At 46.2% G+C, this 23353-nt stretch overlaps 1 protein-coding gene across 3 annotated transcripts in view; it reads right to left on the bottom strand.

Moving 5' to 3' along the window:
* Window positions 1-23353, bottom strand: part of FLI1 (Fli-1 proto-oncogene, ETS transcription factor) — a 131963-nt gene that overhangs the window by 22095 nt on the left and 86515 nt on the right. For 2 of the 3 annotated variants that reach the window (XM_070365244.1, XM_005896986.3), the window contains exon 5: window positions 17139-17204. The exons of the other annotated variant lie outside the window; for it this stretch is intronic. In XM_070365244.1, coding sequence (XP_070221345.1) covers window positions 17139-17204 — 66 coding nt within the window. The remainder of the gene's footprint in view (window positions 1-17138; window positions 17205-23353) is intronic. 3 annotated transcript variants of the gene reach the window in all.

The raw sequence follows: 23353 nt of genomic DNA, 5'->3' as shown, positions 1-23353 counted from the left end.
AAAACTGCCTTTCTCTAAACTCCAGGATATTGGGCAGGACGGACCATTCTTTTTACAGGCAGGCCAAAGACTTTGGAAGCTCAAGGAGTTTTCAAAGTCAGAGTGAGAACAATTTTCATCTCTTTGGAAGAGGGATACCTAAATCTTATGGAGTCTAAGGTCACATGTGATGTAATTAAGGACTCTTAGGGATTTTCATGGGAAGGAATTCCGTGATTCCTCTTTAATTCATTCCCATTAGGGAAACAGTTCATTGCCGTGGAAGGAATACTACATGAGGCTTCAGAACTTCTCGGGTTGTTTTCCATCTCTGCCAGTTACCAGCTGTGTGAGCTTGCGCAGGTGACAATCTCTCTGAACCTCTCAGGCCACCTATCTGTAACAGGGGAGAAACAATTCTCCTAAAATTTAAGAATTTGGAGACGCAAATGGCTTATTTAATCCTCCCAGAGTTCTTTTGGGAATAAATGAGATCATGCATGTGAAAATGCTTTCTACACTCCAAAGTATCATTTAAGATTATAGCTGCTATTCTTTTCCAGAGTTTTATTCCATGGAAATAAGTTAATCTTTCCCATGTCAACCAAGGCTAATTTCTTTTGGTTCTTTGTTTAGGGAAGCAGAAGGATGGAGTATATATTTAATTAAATTGATAAACCATATCCTCCCTCCCCAGTGAATCCATCAACTGTCAATGGTATTTACTGAATATCTACAGGGCTGGGAAAAGGGATACAGAACAAAACTCAGAATTAGAGATGATAAAGTAATCTGTAGTTACCTTAGCATGGTAGTTAGGTCCATGTACAGCTTGTGATTAAGGTAGGGTCCTGATAAGTGACTGCATGTAGTCTTTGCGAATAAAGAAAAAGTTATCTTGAAGAGGATGGAACTTGAATTAGGCCTTGAAGGATGTGTTGAATTTTGATAAAGTAGTAACTCCATTTAATTTACCACTCACTCTTTAGAATATGCCTAACACAAGAATTTGAACTTCATCAGCGGCATGTTAAACTTTGTGTTGATCCTCACATGTGATTGCTTACAAATCCCTGAGGCTGGAGGGGAGACGCCCACATGGGTCCTGGTTAGTGTTTCTAACTATAGCATTTCTTCCTCAAAGACTTTAACTTCTCCCAAAAGGATGTTTCACGAGAAATAATTATTATCTTAGACATGGACTTCTCTGAAGAGGGTTCGTTGTTACATCTTTAAAAAGAATTTGAGAAAGTTTTTACAATAAAATAACAACTGATGCTATTTTCGCCTTGGCTTTTCACTAGAAGATTTCCCAAGTCCCTTCACCTCTGTCTGGCATAAGAGAAGCTTCTTTTTTCCCTATTTTTAAAAATTTAAATATTAAAAAAAATTGTTACAATGTTGTGTTGGTTAAGAAGCTTCTTTCTTGAGAGAGAGAAATTTGGTTTATGAGCATGAGAATAAACAAGCACCTTTTAAATACTTTTCAGCAACTACTGTCCCTCCAAACAACCGCTGCGATTTCTAAAATCAGTGTATTTTGCAAAACAAAGGTATTTGGAATGTTCTATGTGGAGGCACACACCAGTGATTTATCTGGAGCACTTATGGACCTAGCCTTTTCTTTCCAAAGTACCCCGTGACCAGACTCCTCAACAGAGCCAACAGTGGTCACTTCTAGTTTCTATTACAAACCAAGACCCCGTGGTCATGGAAATACAGTGACATCAACGGAGGCCAATTTCATTCTGAGTCTTAGCTCTGCTATCTGGAATGGGATGACACGTCTGAGTCAAAGTGAAACCTGGTAGAGATGGGAGGTTTAAAATAGTAACAGTTAAGACTCTGGAGATGAATTGGAAATGCAAAACCTAATGCCCACTCACTAAGTGTGAACCGCCTGAGAAGTGGGCGGGGCTGGGTGGTGCTGCGCCCCGCCCACTGGGCACCCCGCCCGCAGGGGTGGGCGGAGCAGTTTTATGGCTGAGCCCAGTTGGAAGGGCGCTCTGGAGGTCAGTTCTGTTCAGTTCAGTCGCTCAGTTGTGTCTGACTCTTTGCGACCCCATGAATCACAGCACACTAGGTCTCCCTATCCATCACCAACTCCCAGAGTTCACTCAAACTCATGTCCATCGAGTCAGTGATGCCATCCAGCCATCTCATCCTCTGTCGTCCCCTTCTCCTCCTGCCCCCAATCCCTCCCAGCATCAGAGGGACTCTCAAGAGTCTTCTCCAACACCACAGTTCAAAAGCATCAATTCTTCGGCGCTCAGCTTTCTTCACAGTCCAACTCTCACATCCATACATGACCACTGGAAAAACCATAGCCTTGACTAGACGGACCTTTGTTGGCAAAGTAATGTCTCTGCTTTTCAATATGCTATCTAGGTTAGTTATAACTTTCCTTCCAAGGAGTGTCTTTTAATGTCATGGCTGAAATCACCATCTGCAGTGATTTTGGAGCCCCCCAAAATTAAGTCTGACACTGTTTCTACTATTTCCCCATCTATTTCCCATGAAGTGATGGGACCAGATGCCATGATCTTCGTTTTCTGAATGTTGAGCTTTAAGCCCACTTTTTCACTCTCCTCTTTCACTTTCATCAAAGGCTTTTTAGTTCCTCTTTACTTTCTGCCATAAGGGTGGTGTCATCTCCATATCTGAGGTTATTGATATTTCTCCCGGCAATCTTGATTCCAGCTTGTGCTTCTTCCAGCCCAGTGTTTCTCATGATGTACTCTGCATAGAAGTTAAATAAGCAGGGTGACAATATACAGCCTTGATGTACTCCTTTTCCTATTTGGAACCAGTCTATTTGGAAACTTTCCTATTTGGAACCTGTCCTGCATATAGGTTTCTCAAGAGGCAGGTCAGGTGGTCTGGTATTCCCATCTCTTTCAGAATTTTCCAGTTTCTTGTGATCCACACAAAGGCTTTGGCACAGTCAATAAAGCAGAAATAGATGTTTTTCTGGAACTCTCTTGCTTTTTCCATGATCCAGTGGATATTGGCAATTTGATCTCTGGTTTCTCTGCCTTTTCGAAAACCAGTTTGAACATCTATTTCCATTCACCATTCACGTATTGCTGAAGCCTGGCTTGAAGAATTTTGAGCATTACTTTACTAGCATGTGAGATGAGTGCAATTGTGTGGTAGTTTGAGCATTCTTTGGCATTGCCTTTCTTTGGGATTGGAATGAAAACTGACCTTTTCCAGTCCTGTGGCCACTGCTGAGTTTTCCAAGTTTGCTGGCATATTGAGTGCAGCACTTTCACAGCATCATCTTTCAGGATTTGAAAGAGCTCAACTGGAATTCCATCACCTCCACTAGCTTTGTTCATAGTGATGCTTTCTAAGGCCCACTTGACTTCACATTCCAGGATGTCTGGCTCTAGGTGAGTGATCACACCATCATGATTATCTGGGTCATGAAGCTCTTTTTTGTACAGTTCTTCTGTGTATTCTTGCCACCTCTTCTTAATATCTTCTGCTTCTATGACGTCCATACCATTTCTGTCCTTTATGGAGCCCGTCTTTGCATGAAATGTTCCCTTGGTATCTCTAATTTTCTTGAAGAGATCTCTAGTCTTTCCCATTCTGTTGTTTTCCTCTATTTCTTTGCATTGATCGCTGAGGAAGGCTTTCTTATCTCTCCTTGCTATTCTTTGGAACTCTGCATTCAGATGCTTATATCTTTCCTTTTCTCCTTTGCTTTTCACTTCTCTTCTTTTCACAGCTATTTGTAAGGCCTCCCCAGACAGCCATTTTGCTTTTTTGCATTTCTTTTCCATGGGGATGGTCTTGATCCCTGTCTCCTGTACAATGTCACGAACCTCCGTCCATAGTTCATCAGGCACTCTGTCTATCAGATCTAATCCCTTAAATCTATTTCTCACTTCCACTGTATAATCATAAGGGATTTGATTTAGGTCATACCTGAATGGTCTAGTGGTTTTCCCCACTTTCTTCAATTTCAGTCTGAATTTGGCAATAAGGAGTTCATGATCTGAGCCACAGTCAGCTCCTGGTCTTGTTTTTGCTGACTGTATAGAGCTTCTCCATCTTTGGCTGCAAAGAATATAATCAATCTGATTTTGGTGTTGACCATCTGGTGATGTCCATGTGTAGAGTCTTCTCTTGTGTTGTTGGAAGAGGGTGTTTGCTATGACCAGTGCATTCTCTTGGCAGAACTCTATTAGCCTTTGCCCTGCTTCATTCTGTATTCCAAGGCCAAATTGGCCTGTTACTCCAGGTGTTTCTTGACTTCCTACTTTTGCATTCCAGTCCCCTATAATGAAAAGGACATCTTTTTTGGGTGTTAGTTATAAAAGGTCTTGTAGGTCTTCATAGAACCGTTCAACTTCAGCTTCTTCAGCGTTACTGGTTGGGGCATAGGCTTGGATTACCGTGATATTGAATGGTTTGCCTTGGAAATGAACAGAGATCATTCTGTCGTTTTTGAGACTGCATCCAAGTACTGCATTTCGGACTCTTTTGTTGACCATGATGGCTACTCCATTTCTTCTAAGGGATTCTTGCCCACAGTAGTAGATATAATGGTCATCTGAGTTAAATTCACCCATTCCAGTCCATTTTAGTTCGCTGATTCCTAGAATGTCAACGTTCACTCTTGCCATCTCCTGTTTGACCACTTCCAATTTGCCTTGATTCATGGACCTGACATTCCAGGTTCCTATACAACATTGTTCTGGAGGTCAAGGTGGCCCCAAATACCTTTCCCACAGCCTCATGCCTCGTTCCCCGTCCTGAGGTGTACTGAGAGCATTTTTCTTTATTAAAACGCATCAGGGCTCACGCCTTCACTGTCACCTTCACTCATGTTGCAGAGCAAGGTGGTGCCTATCAGATTCTCGATTTCTCAAGGAAGCATGTAGGAGCAGCCTTGACAGACATGACTACAACAGATAAGCCCAAGCAGGGTGGGGGCAGGAAGGGCAAAGCGCACATTTCCAAGCAGCCCAGAACGGTATCAGGGGCTAGAATGCCTGCGGGCACAGGGATGAGGAGAAAACAACACTGCGGAATGATGCTGATACAGAGCAACGAAAACACGTTGCATCTCCATTAAGTATTCAAGTAAAGCCTGGGTCGGTGGCGGGGTGATGGAGGGGGAGAGGATTTGAGAAGCAGTGGGAACACTCAGCTCCAACCTCACCCACCAAGGATGCCTATGGACTGAGAAGGGGCTGTGGTCTAGAATCCTGGGGCAGGTGGCTTCTGTCTTTAAAATGGTCCAGGTGATGCCGACACCTTTCCTTCTCTTGGAGAGCCATGGGTCAAGGAAGCTGACCAAGGCAAGGCCTTGGTTAACTCCTGTAACTGAGGAAATCTCGCAACTAGACTTATCAAACAAACATCCACTATCCTTTTTTTTTAAGTTTACTGCACTCTTTCTTGATCAACAGAGTGTTACTCAAGATAGCGTGTCATTTTCTAAATCTCTTCTTTTCCTCTTTAATTAAAAAAAATTATTTTATTTCGTTTTTTTTTGGTTGTACTGGGTTTTTGTTGCTGTGGGAGGGCTTTCTCTCTAGTTGCAGTGCATGGGCTTCTCGTTGCGGCGGTTTCTAGCGCAGGTTATAGAGCTTGGGCTCGGTAGTTGAGGCACATGGGCTTAGTTGATTTGAGGTTCGTGGAATCTTCCTGGACCAGGGATCGAACCTGTGTCCCAGGCACTGGCAGGGGGATTCTCAACAACTGGACTACCAGAGAAGTCCTTCTCTCTGATTTTTAAAAATGTCATATTAAACACACATAAAATGTGTAATGGTGTGTAAATTATCAAGCACAGTAAGGAAAAGAATATCTGTGAGGTCATCTAACATGCTTCGGGAAATGCAAGATCTGAGTACCCAAGTGAGGGTCCTAATTTGGTGGGGGGGGCGTAGTGGATATCAGTGAATCTCATCATATCATCTTAACAACTAGATGATGTCAGCTTCCTGAAAAATACGAGCCATGCTATGGGGTGGAGGCTGGAACAGGGAGATGCGGCCATAGAGCCCGTCACTGCTGGGTGGGGAGGGAACTGCAGAAATGGGCTCCAGTCTGCTTTAATTCCTACCAGGCTTTGTGATTTGGGCTTCATCTATCCGTGCCCCAGTTTCCTCATGTGCAAAATGGGAAGAATAATTGTGTGTGTGCTTGGTCGCTCTGTCGTGTCCAACTCTGTGTGACCTTTTGGACCGTAGTCCACCAGGCTCCTCTGTCCATGGGATTTCCCAGTCAAGAAAACCGGAGTAGGCTGCTATTTCCTTCTCCAGGGCATCTTTCCAACCCAAGTGTTAAACCTATGTCTCCTACATTGCAGATGGATTCTTTACTCACTGGGTCATCGGAGAAGTCTTAATAATAATTGTACCAACTACATAAGGTGATTATGAAGTGTAAAGATGAAGTGAATAGAAGAGTTCTTAGCACAAGCCCTCAGTGAATGGCAGCTATTATAGTTATGGGGCAAGGGGAGGGGGTGATAATAAAGGTCAGGAAGGGAGGTCTGAATGAGCAGGAGTTAACCTTTCCTGCAACATGACTTTCCCTTGTTCCGGTTCTGCCCTTGGCCTCCTTCTCATCAGCACCTATAGCAAGAGGACCGAGATCTGAAGGGCCTCCAAGGGGAGTCTAAGCCAATAAAAAATGGGGCAAAAGCGTGACATGGAACCACCACCTTGTGACTGAAATCGGTTCTCAGTAGGCTCTTCCCTCTACTTCTGCCTGGAAGGACTCATGGTGGAGTCAAATGAAGGGGAAATTATGGCAAACAGAGAAGGAAAGGCAGTCCTGAGTAGAGTTCTTCAGTGGCCGAGGCCAAAACCTCGCTCTTGTCTTTAGAAACATCACAAAGGGTGAGTTTTACAGTAAGTTCTTGGGGAGTGGTTTAAGGCACTTTGTCTGCAATTTTCATCCATCCATTCATCCATCTACCCATCCATCCATTCATCATCGATCCATCCATCCATCCACTCATCCATTCATCTATCCATCCATGCATCATTGATCCACTGATCCATCCATCCATCTAGCCAACGGCCTTTTCTAAGGCATAGTCCCTGCCTACAAGATGCTTTAAGACTTATAAGACCAAACGATGTTGGATAGACTATCGGGATGCTGTCCTGGGAGGACAGTGGGCACAAGCAAGGTGCCATGGGGCAGAGTTGGTTGAGGAGACATCATCTGACCTGGACCATCAAGCGTGAGTGTAGCTCATAGAGTGTGGATTGGGTGGGGGTGACACAACCAAGGAAAGTTTACCAGGCAAAGCGAGAATAGGAAACACTCAAAGTTCAGTTTGAAAATAGTCTAGACAGGAATCCACTCACATTTGAAGGATACAATGGGGGCGGGGGTGTCAGAACTTAAGCGTGCAAGACTTTTGCTGGCCAAGCTGTCATGCCCTGGACCCTGAATTGACTTTGGCCATATTAGATGATGCCTCTGGCCATCCTGCATGGCCGGACCCAGATGGCCTGCAAACATACACAGCCTGGAGAAGGTGGGGTTTGCCTCACAATCCATCAGGCGACTGTGGCAAAGTCAACTGATGTGAGCGGCTGGGGGACACAGGACAGCAGTGGCTGCTGGGCTCCCGGTGGTTATCCAGTTGTGCCTGCCTGGCTCCCCACCCCCAGGGCTCAGGGCTGACATGCTCCTACCTTGGAACTGTTCTCTGAGGTGAGAGAGACCTATGATGGTGGATTTCTTTAAAAGTCATCAATTAATCAATCAAACAGAAATGGAAGGGAATGTTCATCAGAAGGTATCTTTGTTTATATGTTCGTTTCAAAAAAAAAAAATCTTCAAAGGAATAAAATGTGCACAATTAGAATTATTCCTGAGATGGAGAAGTTCCTTCAAGTAAGTGGATTCCTGCCTTAGCTGAAACTAAAAACGCCCCAGCGAAATCCATCTCTACCTGCCTCTAACAGCGATGGTGCGACACGGAAAGTTGCTTGCTTCATTATCCTGGAACAAATTTACACTTGTCTGAGGAAACGGGCTAAGTGTTTCCAATCATTTTAGAGAAAGCGTGTCCTGGTCGCTGTGGAACCCACACGTGCGATAAGAGCGCACACAGCACACCCACGGAACAAAAGAACAGTTCTTTCACTCAGAGAAAGGACGGGTAATGGTTACTTAGAAAGTGTCCCAGACAAGCTGTCAAACTGAATTCAGAGAGCTGGAGTCTGACTCCAGGACAGGGCTGGCTGGCTCAAGTCTCTGGGGACTGGGGTTTCCTGCCTGCTCCAGCTTACAGACAAAGATTCTTTGTTTCCAACCCTCTCTCTCTCTCCTTCTCCCTCTCTCAATCTCTCTCTGGTGAACACACACACACACACATACAACATGCAGCTCTCCAAAGAGGGTCAGATCGAAAGTAGACAAAACATTAACTCTGGAATTTCAAAGGAAAACAATTAAAAAAAAATAAAACAGAGAGAGCAAGCTACCGTCTGTTCTAGAATCATAAATCTTGCCTTTGGACGCAGAAATAGCACACACTCACACACACTCACACACACACGCACTCAGCAATCATCCTTGCTAAAAATGGATTAGGCCTATTTCATCATAAAAGAAAACATATAATGACAAAGTTCTTAACAGGCCCTCCCGGGAGGCCTCGATACCCTCACGTTTTAAGTGCACGTTAGCGGACACAGACGGAGCCTGTGGAGCCACATAACCTGCTCCATGAGAGATGTTATTTACTCCCTAAAAATAACAGGCCATTACCTCACAGCATTACTGGCCTTTTCCTTCAGGCACACGTGTTCCAGACCAACCCCGTGCAAGCAATGCACACAGGCCCAAGGCCCCGCCAAACACACCCTCACTCTGCCTAGACTCTCACTCAGGATGCTGCCTCGACCCCACCCCCTACGCTGAACCCCTAACCTGCTACCCTTGTTCACGGCCACACACACAGGGCACAGGAATCAATATTCTGCATGCATGCACATCTTCTCCATCAAAGCAAAACTTCTTGCAGCATCTTTTAAATCATGGAAAATGTCAAAGATGTAGGAAAGCAGAGAGCAAGATGTACTGCACCGGAGAGGGCCCTTCAGCTTTAACAGGCATGAACTCATGGCCAGCCTGACTTCAGCTCTCCCCCGCATCTACCCATGCCCCCTCTCCACCCCAACTACTTTGAAGCAAATCCCTAGGTCCTTTGCTAAGCTTCCTTCTCACAGAGTGAGACTGTACCTGTCTATCGGTTTCATGAACACCACCAAGAGTCCCCCACCAAGCCTCCCCTACCATGCACACGTCACAAAACTGGACCTTGGTGCTCCCACGGGGCACATTAAGGTGTACCAGGGGAGAGCACTGGGTCCTGTCCCTCAAACTCAGCCCGTGCCAATGCAGCCCTCACACAGGACAGACCCAGATGCGGTGACTGGTGTCTTTGATGCCCACCTCCTCTTCTTCAAAACCCATTTCCAGTGCCACCATGCTGGGTCCTTCCAGATCTTCTCCCATCTTTCAGTACAATCTCTATCATTAAATCATCAAGGACACCCCGTAGGGGCTGAAAATGCAGGGGGAAGTGGTGAGACGTGGTGTTGTATCAGCCATAAACAACACATAGCATTGACTTAGCGGCCCATCTGTCTCTGACTACAACCCCTTGAGGGCAGCTGGCTGGGTACCACATTTCTGAGGCTCAGTCTGGCATTCCATACATAGTGGGTTCTTAATAAATGAAGAGACGTGTGAATGGGCGGAGGAGGGCACAAGTCCTGACTAAGGTCTCGGGTGAAGCTCTTCACCCTCTGTGTGGTCGTGGGGGCACCCACGCCTTCTCTAGCCTCTCACTGCCTCTGTCCCATGAAAGGTTCAGAGTGAATGGTCCACTTTAACACTGAATGATTTTCCAACTCTTCATTACTCTTAGGGAGCTTCTTGTAGGTCGCATGCAATTTTCCATTTGATCAAAGCAGTTTCATATTATTCCTTAATCGTTCCACATGCGAATATCCCTGCTGAGATTTTAAACAACTTGTCCATCTCATCTACAGCGTTACCATGCCATCTAATATGGTGTCCTTCACAACCCTGGGCATTGTGTCAATATGTAGTAAACCGGTTCTAACGATTTTGGGATAATACTACCAATTACTACTGTAATTCATGGAGCTAAGACACTGAACACTTACTGCTGTGTCAGACAGCTGGTAAGACATTTATGCAGATGATGTCACCCCTGAAGGGGCCTAAAGCCTGTCCTCATTCTACCCATGAGAAAACTGAGGTAGAAAAAAGTAAATGACTTGACCAAGTTCACCTAGCTTGAGCCCAGAGCCTGAGTTTTAAACCAATATGCTATAAGGCTGAAATATGAGATGAACACCTGCTTTAGGGAAATTAAAAGCATCAATTAAAGACAGTTTAAAATGTCAGATGCTTGATGCAAACTATTACATAAAGAATGGATAACCAACAAGGTCCTTGCATATTGCATGGGGAACTATATGCAACATCCCATGATGAATAGTAATGGGAAAGATGAAAAAGATTGTATAAATGTGTATAACTGAGTCACTATGCTATATAGCAGAATTAACACAACACTGCAAATCAATGATACTTCAATAAAATAAATTTTTTAAAAAGACGTCAGATGCTTAAATGCTGAGATGAGAAGCAGACGTCTTTAGGGACGTGTGTTTGAGTCCTGCTCTGTCCCGAGACGTCAGTGACTTCAAGTGAACCCTGTAACCTCTCCGTGCCTAGTTTCCATGATCTGCAGATCCAGGGTGATAATAATACCAGCTCTGCCAGCTCACAGGGATGGAGGGTGAGAGGTGCAAATGAGATAACAGACCTGCAAATGCTCAGCAAACAATGAGGGTCTGCAGAATGATGGTGCTGGCTGTAACACAGGCCCCACCATCTGGAAATCTCCTCGAGCCAGCAGAGTTCTCCTTAGCATGATCTTCAGCACTGGTTAGGCATTTCACTCTGAAGGACACGGAAAGCTGGTTTCTCCCCCTCTCTCTCCCACACTCAGCGTGCGAGCAGACAGACTTTTTATCCATCAGCTCAGGTGACTGCAGGCCAGGGTTGTTCCGCAGGCCGCCAGCGACCCACATGGAGGAGGAGCAGTTTGCATTCCACAGCAGGTCCTGAAAGGCTTCCCGGGCTGAGGGTAGAGGCTCAGGCTCCACGGGCTGGGCTTATGGTTTATGAGTTCCAGGAGTTCATAAACAACGAGCTCAGTATCCTCTGACTTTTGGAGAGTCAGAGGCATTTAAATGGATCCGGCACGAGGAGCTGAGGACATAAGGTTTAGGATGCAAAGCAGCATTTCAGGGGTGTGCTAGAAGGGCCCAGGGCAGGGCTGCAATGACCTGCATTCAGGACGGTCACTCGCCCCTGGGCGTAGAGATCAGAGGATGAGGCTGAGCGAGCCCTTGGTCACTATGTGCTCGAAACAGCCATTTAACGTCCAGAAACCCCAGTGCCCTCCTGATAAAATCAGGTTGCCAACTCCAATCCCAATTACTAATTTTTTTTTAAAAAAATTTTTGGCTGTGCTGTGTGGCAGGTAAGATCCTAGTTCCCCAACCAGGGATCGAACCCTCGCCTCCTGCATTGGAAGCATGAAGTCTAAAGCAGTGGACCATCAGAGAAGTTTCCCAATTACTATTTAGATACACATGGTGAGAACATATAAGAAAGAGATTTCTGAGGGCTGAAGTGATGGACTCAGGTAAAGCTCAGGTCAAGATTAATAAAGATTAACCTCATCAATGACAAGGATGAAACAGAACAAATATTCCTGTAGTCAAGTCAACCTGTTCTTCCATAAGTACACCAGGAGGTCCTGCCCTTCCTTTTTGAGGCTGGTTTGGGGCCAGGAAAGATCAAGATCAACCACCCAATGTGTTTCCAAGAAAACCTGGGTGGCTAGGAGATGGGTCTCCCTTCCCTCTTTCTGGTTCATGTCTGCCTAGTAGGACAGCACTGCTCAATTGTGGCTGCAGGTTTAAGAGTAACCTGGAGATCCTGAAAAAATTCCCAATCCCACCTGTCACCCCTAGAGATTCTGAATCAGTAAGTTGTGTTTGGGACCTGGGCATCAGTATTTTAAAACATTTTTTATGTTGACTTTTTCAGTATTTTTTTTCAGTTATATAATACATATTCAGATTATTTACATACATATAGATATATATATATATATATATATATGTATAATTCATAGGCAAAGAAAACAAACTTATGGTTACCAAAGGGGAAGGGATAAATTAGAATTATTATACAGTAAATTCCTGTTGCTATTTTATACACAGCGGTTATGTATCTGTTAATTTCATACTCTTAATTTATCCCTTTCCCCTTTGGTAACCACAGTTTGTTTTCTATGCCGATGAATCTGTTTCTTTTTTGTAAATAGATTCAATTATATTATTTTTAGATTCTACATGTAACTGATACATAATATTTGTCTTTCTGTGACCGATTCACTTCACTTGGTTGGATAATCTCTAGATCCATCCATGTTGCTGCAAATGACATTATTTCATTCTTTTTTAATAGCTAATATTCCATGGTATACATAACACTTCTTTTTTATTCATTCATCTGTTGATGGGCACTTGGGTTGATTCCCTCTCTTGGCTATTGTAGATAGTGATGCTATGAACACTGGGGTATGTGCATCTTTTCGAATGCGTGTTCTTGTCTTTTCTGGGTTTATGCCCAGGAGTGGGATTGCTGGATCATATGGTAGCTCTGGATTTAGTTTTTAAGGAACCTACATACTGTTTTCCATAGCGGCTGCACCAATTTGTGTTCCCACCAACAGTGTCGGAGGGTTTCCTTGTCTCCACATCCCCTCCAGCAAACGTAGACTTTTTGATGATGTCCACTCTGATTGTTGTGTGGTGGTACCTCACTATGGTTTTGATATGCCTTGCTCTAATAATTAGCAACGCTGAACATCTTTTCATGTGTTTTTGCAGTTTTCATTGCGGTAAAACATACGTTACATAAAATTTACCATTTTGCTCGTCTTTCGGTGTACATTCCAGTGGCATTAAGTACATTCACACTGTCCAACCATCATCACTATCAGAACTCTTTCATCTTTCCAAACTGAAATGCCGTGTGCCCATTAAACAATAACTCCCCATTCTTGCCTCTTTCTAGTCCCTGGCAACCACCCTGCTACTTCTCTAGTCTCTATGAATTTGTTGACTTAAAGTTCCTCCTGTGAGTGGAGTCATACAATATTTGTCCTAGGGCATCAGTTATTTTACGAAGTTCTCCAGCTCATTCTCTGCTCAGTTAGGACGAGGGAGTAAGCCGAGCGGGGGCTTTGTATGAAGTCACTTTTGGGAAGAGAGGACAATGCATGGATGTGGTTGGAGATGATAGTGAGAAAATTGCAGGGACAGAGAAACATAATGGAAACAATTCAAGTCTCCACCCACGCTACAGTTAGACAAGGTGTTGCTTTCATGAAAAGCCAGCTAGAAGGGAAATGCTGTGTATGTCAGGAGGACGATCTGAAGCAAGGGATTCTGAATCCTACAACTTGGGTTTGAATCCTTGTTCTGCTATTAAATAGCTGTGTGTCTTTCAAGTAACCACTCACAGGCCTGGACCTCAGTTTCTCTGTCTGAAAAACAAGACTGATTCTGTCTACCTCGCAGGACGTTGCCAGACTTAGAAGCAGAGGCAAAGGTTGTGAGAGTGCCTGGGGCATTGCAGAATCCTGTACAGGTGACAGCAGAGGCTGCTCTTGCCAATGGGTAACAACTGTTGCAGTTGTTCAGGAGCTACGTCATGTCCGACTCTTTGTGACCCCATGGACTGCAGTATGCCAGGCTTCCCTGTCCTTCACTGTCTCCTGGAGTTTGCTCAGGTCCATGTCCATTGAGTCAGGGATGCTATCTAACCATCTCATCATCTCAACAATTGCTTCCATTCTAATTTATTTTCTAACAACATTAGGCTTGGAAACAGGTAGAGAGAGGATAATTGTTCTAGCTGGGTCCAATCTGTGACCACAGAATATTTAATTTTAAAAAGCTTAGGGACTTCCCTGACGGTCCCCTGGTTATGACTTTGCCTTCCAATGCAGGGGATGTAGGTTTGATCCCTGGTGGGGGAGCTAAGATCCCACATGCCTTGGGGCTAAAAAACCAGAACATGAACAACAGAAGCAAAATTGTAACAAATTCGATAAAGACTTTACAAATGGTCCATATCAAAAAAAAAAACAAACTTAAAATAAGCTTAAAGACTGTTACAAAATGATTTTTAAAAGCTAGTAGTACTTCCTGGGCACCAATAACCCTTAGCGAGTACAAGGGTTTTCAAGAGACAAGCTGCAAGGGTGATTATGCCATTTTAAAGTAAAAAGGCATTCTCACTGGATAAGCACAGTGAAGATGCATTCACAGACGCGTTCACCTCCTCAACTTCTTTCTTTTGTGCTTGATGCCAGCACCTGTCCTTTGTGAAACACACACACACACACACACACACACAGCTCCAGATCTCTTGAGGGGCTCTGGGTTTCTTTGGGGCTGTGCGTGTGCCTTATTCAAAGAAGGCGGAGCCAAGGTTGCACCATGCCTTCTCTTTATTTTTCCATTTAAAATTTTAAGAACTCAAGATTGCTCTTAGAGAAAAGCAGAAGAGAGAGGGGTGGGGTGGAGGGTGAAAGGGAGGGAGCGAGGAGTGTGACTAGCTTTGTCTTGCTAATGTACTTTTGTTTTGTGGACCAAGGGCCGTTTAGACAGATTTGGACCACCTCTTGAGGGGGGAGCCGCTGGAGCAGCAAGACATCTCAAGTGGAAAGCTTTAGGGGTGGACAAAAGATGCACCTGCAAAGCGCAGACGTCTCCGGAGACCAGGGCCAATGCTGGGAGATAAATGCCCGGCACCACCTGACTGAGGGTCTGGCAGCGCTCGCTTGCCTGGAGGCTGCAGTTCATTCATTTCAGAAGAGGAGCAGCTCCTGCAGAAGCCCCAGAGAGCCCGGCACAGCACTGTACACACACAAAAGAACCCAGGAAAGGAAGGGGCATGGTGCAGGTAGAGGACAGGCTGAGAGCTAAGACCCCTGCAGGAGTCATGAGTCAATAACCAGAGCAATAATAATCAGCCAATAATCAGTTCAACCCAGACACACTTGCTTCTTAACAGAAATCTGTATTTAAAGTCCAATATCGGATACCCTCTCACTGCGTCCGTCCCACAGTCTCACTGGTTAGTCCTTTTGTCAGCAGCGGGTCTCAGCCTGTAGCCCTGCATGAGCTTCAGGGGTCTCCTGCCTGCCTTCTTTCACTCTTTCCTTCCTCCCTCTCTTCTTCCTTCCTTGCAAGAAGTGGATCCCTACCTGCAGGTGAAGTGAAAGCTCAGTAAGCAAACCAGATCAGAGCGGAGGGGGGACTCTGGATAGAAGCAGAGCCTCACCTGAGGCTGCAGGGTCATCTCCTTAAAACCCAAGAACTCCAAAGTCAGGGAGGATTCTTACTGGCTTCTGTGTGTGTGTACTCAGTTGCTTCAGTCATGTCCAACTGTTTTGAGACCCTATGAACCGTAGCCTGCCAGGCTCCTCTGTCCATGGGATTCTCCAGGCAAGAATACTAGAGTGGGTTGCCATTCCCTTCTCCAAGGGATTTTCCCAACCCAGAGATCGAATCCCAGTCTCCTGCATTGCAGGCAATTCTTTACCACTGAGCTACCAGGGAAGCCCTCTTACTGGCTTAATTTGGCCCTTTTACTTGACAGGAAGTTGAGGTTCGGGGCATGAAGTGATTTCCCCAAAGTGAACCAGAGGTGTTCCGACCTCAGTCTCATGTGTTTGTCATTGTAGCACATTCTTTCTTTCATGGGTGTCTGCAGCGCGATGGTTAAGTGGGTCACCTAATAAAATGCGGCTTGGACTGTACAATGAGTCAATATGACTTCAGGTTTTTTATGGCAAAAGCCAGTAACTCTGATTTTGAAAGAAAACAGTAGCATAAATAGGACTGGCCCAGGGTGGGGTAGGAGGTTAAGAAAGTTGCAGAAAACCAGCAAAGTTCACAAAACAGATTCATTATGTTGACTACTTCCTCCACAGAGCTGTCTGGTCATCATCTGATTATAAACTGTTAACAGGAAACAGGAAGTCTCATGTGATGGAAGGTGTGAACTTGGTCAAAACACCCAAGCTCACCGAGTCTCTGTTTCCTCCATGGCAATTTTGAACTAAATGGTCTCTAAGATTCTTCCCGTAGAAGAGCCTTATGTTTCTCTGCAATATTATGCTGTGCTAATTCCATGTAACCAATATCGACAGCTTCTGCCTTCATTCATTCTATGTGGCAGGTGTGCATTAAAGAAAAAGTATTAAAGGAGAGACAGCCAAGAAGAGAGTGCTCATCGTACTCCTACTCATCCTTCAAGGCCCCACTCAAAATGCCCTTCCTCCACGAAATTTTTCTTTTGCCTCGGGCAGAAATTTTTTCACTCACATTTTCTTCTCCCTTAAACCAGGTACTATGAATTATTCACTTGTTTAAATGCCCAGAATCTAACAGTATCTGAAGCAGGAAATCTCCACAACACTGTTTCCCAAATAGAGATGATAAGAAATGTATTATAATGTTTGCTAAAACCCTCACCAGCGAAAACCATTTTCTGAGATGATTTTCTTTCTCTCTCTCAACCAAACCAAACCAAACCAAGCGAACTAGACCATATCCCCAAGTCAGCACTTTAAAAATGAATTGGTAGTGCTAAAATGTCTTACCAAAAAAAACCCTGAAAATGTGACATTGCAAGAATCCTCGAAATCTTCACTTTGTTTTCTTCAACAGAGAAAGCCCCTGCCTTTCGGCTTTGAAAGTGAGTAGCATCCATTTCCTTCCAAGAGCAACATGCTTTCTTTCATGGAGTAACAGCCTCAGGTCATATTTTTATGATATTATCACAAGGTATTTTACACCCCTGTCATGTTTTTGCAATGAGCAGCACAAAGGGGATCAGCTTAGGCTTCTAAAACAGCCGAGTGGGCAAGAGACTTGGGGCCCACACTTGAGGCTCCCCACCCCAGTCTTCCCATCACAGTCCTGGACTGGTACAGGGGACACTTCTACAACTCTACACGGCTGAGAGAACACACTCACCTTCCTTGACGTTCAGCCGTGAGGACGGGTCCGTGTGGGAGGTTGTGTTATAGGGCAACAGTGAACCTGAAAGGCGAAGCAAAAACATCAGGTTGTGTCTCAGACTAACTTCCGAGATCAAGACCAGGAAATGGGATGGATGAGAATGAACAGGGGAGGGGAGGAGACAGTGAGAATGGAGGGACAGATGACTCCTTGAGAGAAGGGAAAAGTTAATGCCAGCCATTTGGGGGGCCAACGTGCAAGACTGTCACGGGTTCCTGGGGTCCAAGGCAGCTAGGACAGAATGCTCATGGGTGGGTCACACACAAGCCCTCGCAGTGGCCATGATTAAGGATCTGGAGGTCTTGGGTCCACACTACAACCCAGCAGGGACACACGGCTGCAGACAGTGTTCTGGTCCTGTGACCGACTCCCTGTGTGACGATGAATGAGGGACTTTACTGGTCTGCACCTTGATTTCTTCATCTTGAACTGCAAGAAGGACTGGCAAACGTTTTATCAAGACCAGATAGTAAATACTACCTCTGTGGAACATCTCTGTTTTGTCCACGGGCAAGTGCTGGCCAGATCCAGCTGCTGCTTGGCACTGACTGCCATGCCCTGGAGGAGGACAGGCCTGGCCAGGTCCTTCCTGCTTTGATGTCCTTTGGGTTGACAGGTGGGCGAGGTGCTTGGATGGTCACGTTGGTGGAGGGAGTGCTGGGAGCTGGGAACGGGGTTGGAGTGGCAGCGCTCCTCAGAGCAACTTTTGTCTCCCTTTACTCATGTCTAAGAGAACACAACTAGACATAAGCCGTAATACACTGAATTTCCTGTCATTGAAGGCTGCTGATATACAATCTTTTAAAATTAAATGTTCATGCAGAACTACTCTTAGCAAACACTAGTCTGGGCATTTTCTAGTTTTCTCTTATCTCGCATGTAAAAAAAATTCTCCCCTCTTTCTTAAAACCTAGGCTTCCCAGGTAGCACTAGTGGTAAAGAACCTGTCTGCCAATGCCGGAGAGGCAAGTTCGATGCCTGGGTCAGGAAGATCCCCTGGGGGAGGAAATGGCAACCCTCTCTAGTATCCTTCCCTGGGAAATCCCATGAACAGAGGAGCATGGAGGACTACAGTCCATAGGGTCACAAAGAGTTGGACATGACTGAGCAACTGAGCCCATTCCTAAAACTGGGCTTGTTCCTCTGTTTCCAGCAAGCTCAAGAGCTTTATTTTGGAAATGTAGGCATTTTTGCCCTCCGCCTTGAGGCTCTGAAGTTTGATCCAGAGGGCTAGAATCTGTTTTTACAAAGGACGCGAGAGGCTGGACATGAGTGTTGGAGGCTAAAAAGTCTTTCTAAACAATCCTTTCCCTGATCCCTGGGACCAAGTGGACAGACTTAGGTGCCAGGGCTCCAGAGCAGGGAATGGACTGCCAGACATTCCTATTTTTAGCCTCAAGTCACGGAAGGGACACGGAGTGGAGCGCCTGCCTCACCCAGCCGTGGGCGTTTGGTTGTGTGCCTCAGAGAAATTGTGGGCCCTTTCAGGCCGGGCGACCAAGAGAACTTTGGAAGAACCATCCAACTGGCTAGAATCACTGACTCTGGGCTTGGGCGACTATGCCTTTCAGCTCTGAAACAGTTCCAGGCAAAAAAAGAAAAAAAAGAAACAGTGCAGGGATGCTGGTGGGATTGAGATAGTTTTGTGCCAAAGTGTGGCTAGGTGGAGATACTTTTAGAAAGAAGGCAGTCACATGCCTGGAATATCCGAGAACCGGATGCATTTGGTTATTCCATTCTCCAAGAAGTTGAGCACAAAGTGATTTTTACACTTCATTTAATATAGATCTTTATGATGAGAGTTCAGAGTCAGACCTGCCTCTCACCACTTGCCAGCCTGGTGACCTCCATCAATCTGCCTCATCTCTCCAAGCCACAGGCTCCTCTTCCATGAAACAGGATAATAATAACACCTACCTGATATGGTTGTTGTGAAGACTGAATACACACAACTGACTCAAGTAATACATACAACTGTTCACAACAGACCTTGGCTCACAATGAGTGTTCAAAGCACGCTAGGCACTACCACGATTATTTTTACATCCCTGCTCCCGCAGACACCACAATGACACACAATAAACTCTTTATAAAAGAGCTCGCTGGGCATTTGTCTTGTCCTCTGGAATTAGAGTTATGAATGAGTTCTGCTGCAATAAGAAGTAACCCTCTATGACTGGGAGGAGGTTACAGAAAGGAAGCAAACGTTTCGAGGGAAGCGAAAACAGTCTCCGGAGTAAGACCAAGAATGTCTGCCTCTCTGTCCCCGACATTCTCTGCCTCGGGCGGAAACCTCATGGCTGGAGCAAATAAAGAAAAATGATGGTCTCAGAGGACTGAACTGCCTGAGTCATTAGCGCAGATGCAGCAGAGAGCACGAAGCTTAGATAAACCGCATTTATTAAATTCTCCCCTTGGTGAAAGTTCTTCTTTGGGCACACGTGAATTCCACAGGAAACTCCCAGAAAGCCTACAGAAAGGGTCATTTGACCTTGGCAAAGCCTGCGTGAAATATATATTTCATGGTAACCCCGGAGAAGGATTCTACCCTGAAGACTGTTCTTGGTTCAAGTTTTCCCCCTAGAAGGAGAGGCTGCCTGCCTGCCCGTGGAGGGCTGACTCGGGGAGAGTGACCTCCTTCCCAAGGGACCAACTTTTCCTTCTCTCCTCCTGTTTTTATTTAACCAGTTTATTTAGCCAGTTCCTCAGGCTACAGAGAGTGGCAAGGCACACTCTTTCCTTAAAGAAATTCATTTAGAGGCAGAAAGGTACCCCCTGGAGCCCAGCCTTTCACTCCGTGGCTTGGGTACTGTCTCTCTCCTGCTTTCGGGTCCCTTCTGTGTGCGGTGAACGCCACCTGGTCAGAGGAAACAGGCTGTGCGGCGAGAAGGGAAGCCTACGCTCTGTTGTCCTCTGCCAGATGCTTTCTCTCTGTTTTCTCACTTAATCCTCATACAGATGAGGGAATCAACATTCAGAGAAGTCAAGCAATCTGCCCAGGGTCACACAGCCAGCAAGCCCAGGAAACAGGATATCCATTCTGGTCCACCTACAAAACCTGCTCTCAGTCCGCTCCAGGCTTCATCTAAGAGACAGGCAGCACTCACTTAGGGTGCTGGAATCAGGGCAGTGGTTGCTTTGGGGAAAGAAGGGGGGCGGGGTTGATGGAAAGGGGACACACGGGGGCTTCCAGCCTCCTCCCTGATCTGGGGGTGCTCATATGAGTGAGTGGCTTCACACTGTGATAATTCCTTGACTTGTGCATTTATGATTTTTGCACTTCTCTCTGTTCAATACTTTAATTAAAACGTTTGTTGCCTTCTCTGTTGATGTCTTTATTCATGCATGCGAGCATCCACGTTTATCTATGTACTGGGGGCCCTGGAAAGCGCGGAGGGGCTGCTAATGGAACAGGCTTCCCCATGTGAAAGCACCAGGACAAAATCACTTCCCATTGTCGAGTCCATCCGTCACTGGTACAGTATTTGGGATCTGAAAGAGGATGGAAATGAACAGAGGGAAGCTCGCAGGTGTGGGGAGTCCAACAATTGGGCTTTCTTCAGCCCCTTGCCCCCCACCCCCCGCCGACAACGGACCTGGTCTTCATCTGGGGCACCTGCAGCCGAGACAATGACCGTCTGAGCGCCAAAGGCTTTGTCTCCCGCCTTGCAGAGACCCCGCCAGCCCCGCCGCCAGCCTATTGAAGCTGGGCTCCCTTTTCTCTGCGTTGCCATCAATGGCTCTGGCTGAAGGGTGCAGGTGGGGAGGGAGGAGGAAGGAGGCTCTGTGCTCGAAACAGCCTGGCTGACGGCTGAGTCTGGGGAAACCCGGCCTTTTGTTCTCCTTCACCAGTCAGACCCGGCCTGGAAGGGGTAATACTTCACCCACTTAATTGCCGGGACCCATCACCTTTGCCCGAACATCTGAGGAGGCCGGTGGGAGCGCCACAAAACGCAAAATGTGTTTTCCATTAAGTTTAAATTAAAAATGGGAATCAAGATAGATACCTTTGCTGCGGTCTCCCTGTCACCCAATATATTTCATGTCTCTAGCGCTGCCACTATTTCAAAACGCTATTTCTTAGCCTGTTTCCCAGGTCAGACGCAGATAGACAGACAGAACACGACTTGCCGTAGAATGGAAAAAGGCTCTTCTTCTGCCTCCAGCCATCCCGCTGGGGACCCTTCAGGCCCAAACTCCCCCCAGTGGCCCTGGGTCTGAATTGCCATTGGGGACAGCTCCCACTTCCTCTGAGGTCCGTCCCAATCTTGCCGTATGACACCCAATCTCATTTCCCGCAGCCCGAGACTGTAAATACAGCCTCTGCCAAACGAGGTATGCCTGCGAGAGATACTGATAGGGCCGCCTGGCGGGTCCAGGGTGTGGGGCACCCCGCGGAAGGCAGAGGGGCAGGACTGGCACCCAGATAGGTTTGTCCTAAGTGGCCTCATTCCGGGAGGCCACAGGGAAGTTTTTCAGAAAGCATTTATCTCTAGGTACAAATGAAAACAGAAAATGCTGTGGGGAAAGTGGCCTAGCCCTCCAGGGGTGTGTCTGTGTGTGTGGCCAGGGCCTGAGGCTAACCCCACAGCAGGAGAGGGAAGACCAGGCGGCCCAGGTAAGCAGGCACTCTCTATAAGGCCTGGCCTCTGACTTAGAGTGTGAGGTCGTGAGCCTGGCTGCAGCCTGGGACTCAGGAAACCTGGGTCTTAGATACCAAGCTGCTCTCTACAGGCTGGGTGCCTTTGAACCAATTTCTGAAGCACTCCAGGCCTCAGTGGCTTTGGCTTTAAAATGGGAATTTATAATCAGCTGTCCACGGTGTCCACAAGGGGGCATCTTGTCCCCGTAAAGTGGATGACAACTGGGCAGATGCGGTGTGAGCCCTGGTGTCCTCAGGGGACAGTAGAATGATCCCAAGCACTGTGGGCATCTCTCCAGACCTGTCCTCCTCCCATTTCAAGAGCAGGTGACATTATGGAGGGGCGGTATCAGGTACAAGCCACGTCGCCCGGGCTGGCTGAAAAGCCAGGGTAAGGAGAATAGGAGCCTCTGGGCAGGCCAGGCACATCCTAGCATGCTAGCCAGTGCTTAGGACACTGATATTTCTTCTCCATCATGGAAAATACATTTTAATCTGAAACTTGGTTTTTGAAATTTGAAAGTATAGCTCCTCTCCCTGACCACCAAATAAATACTCAAGCACCTTTTGTGAAAGTGTAAATATTATGTTGTTGTTGCTTAGTCACTAAGTCCTGTCTGACCCCATGGACTGTAGCCCACCAGGCTCCTCTGTCCATGGAATTTCCCAGGCAAAATACTACAGTGGGTTGCCATTTCCTCCTTCAGGGGGTCTTCCCAACCCAGAGATCGAACCTACATCTCTTGCACTGGCAAGCGGATTTTTTGCCACTGAGTCACTGGGGACCTTCTTAATTCAACCTTGTCTTTTTTTCCATTAAAGTTCAGAAAGCTCAGAGACTTCTGAGAGGTTCGACTGTTTTATAGTCTTCTGACCGAGGCTAAGTTACAAGGACTCTGACTCTCTTCCATCCACTTTCCTTAGCCCTGCAGTACTTCCTCCCTCTGTGCTGAGAAGCTCAGCTGTTTTCCTTCCACCTCCTCACCAAAGTCGAACTGTCTGAACCTTATCCCCTCCTCCATGAAAGAACAGATGACAAAACAAGAGGAATTAGCACCCATCTCCCGGCCTCTATTCGGCTGCCCGGGCCTCTCCCCTGAGGGCTGGCCTCCTTGCCTCCGCACAAAACATCCGCTGGAAACAAGACGGGGAAAACAAAGCAGTGTTTGAAGGCAAGTTGCAGGGCCCTGGAGAGTTCCCCCACAGTACCGAAAGGGCACAGTCACCACAAACACGACCTCCTGCGGGGGTCTCCGTGGACCACTCACCACCAGGGGTCCCAGAGACTAGACACCAACGAAAAAGAGGCAAGAATCAAAAGTTATTTCCATGATAGGGGATCATTTTAAGCCTAAAGTCCTCAAAAGGCCTCCAGACTACAAGGCTATGCTGGGGCAAGTTTTTTTGAACCTTAATACAAGTATTTTAATTTTCACTTTTGCAGGCAGACGTGGTTTTCTATTTCTGCACAGACTCCTTTATATTTTGCTGTTTCACCCAACATTATATCCTATCTGTGGTTTGTTCA

This window comes from Bos mutus, chromosome 29 (assembly GCF_027580195.1).
Source record: "Bos mutus isolate GX-2022 chromosome 29, NWIPB_WYAK_1.1, whole genome shotgun sequence".
Taxonomy (NCBI): domain Eukaryota; kingdom Metazoa; phylum Chordata; class Mammalia; order Artiodactyla; family Bovidae; genus Bos; species Bos mutus.
Note: the sequence above shows the minus strand (reverse complement) of the source record. Positions and strands in the feature narration are given on the sequence as shown.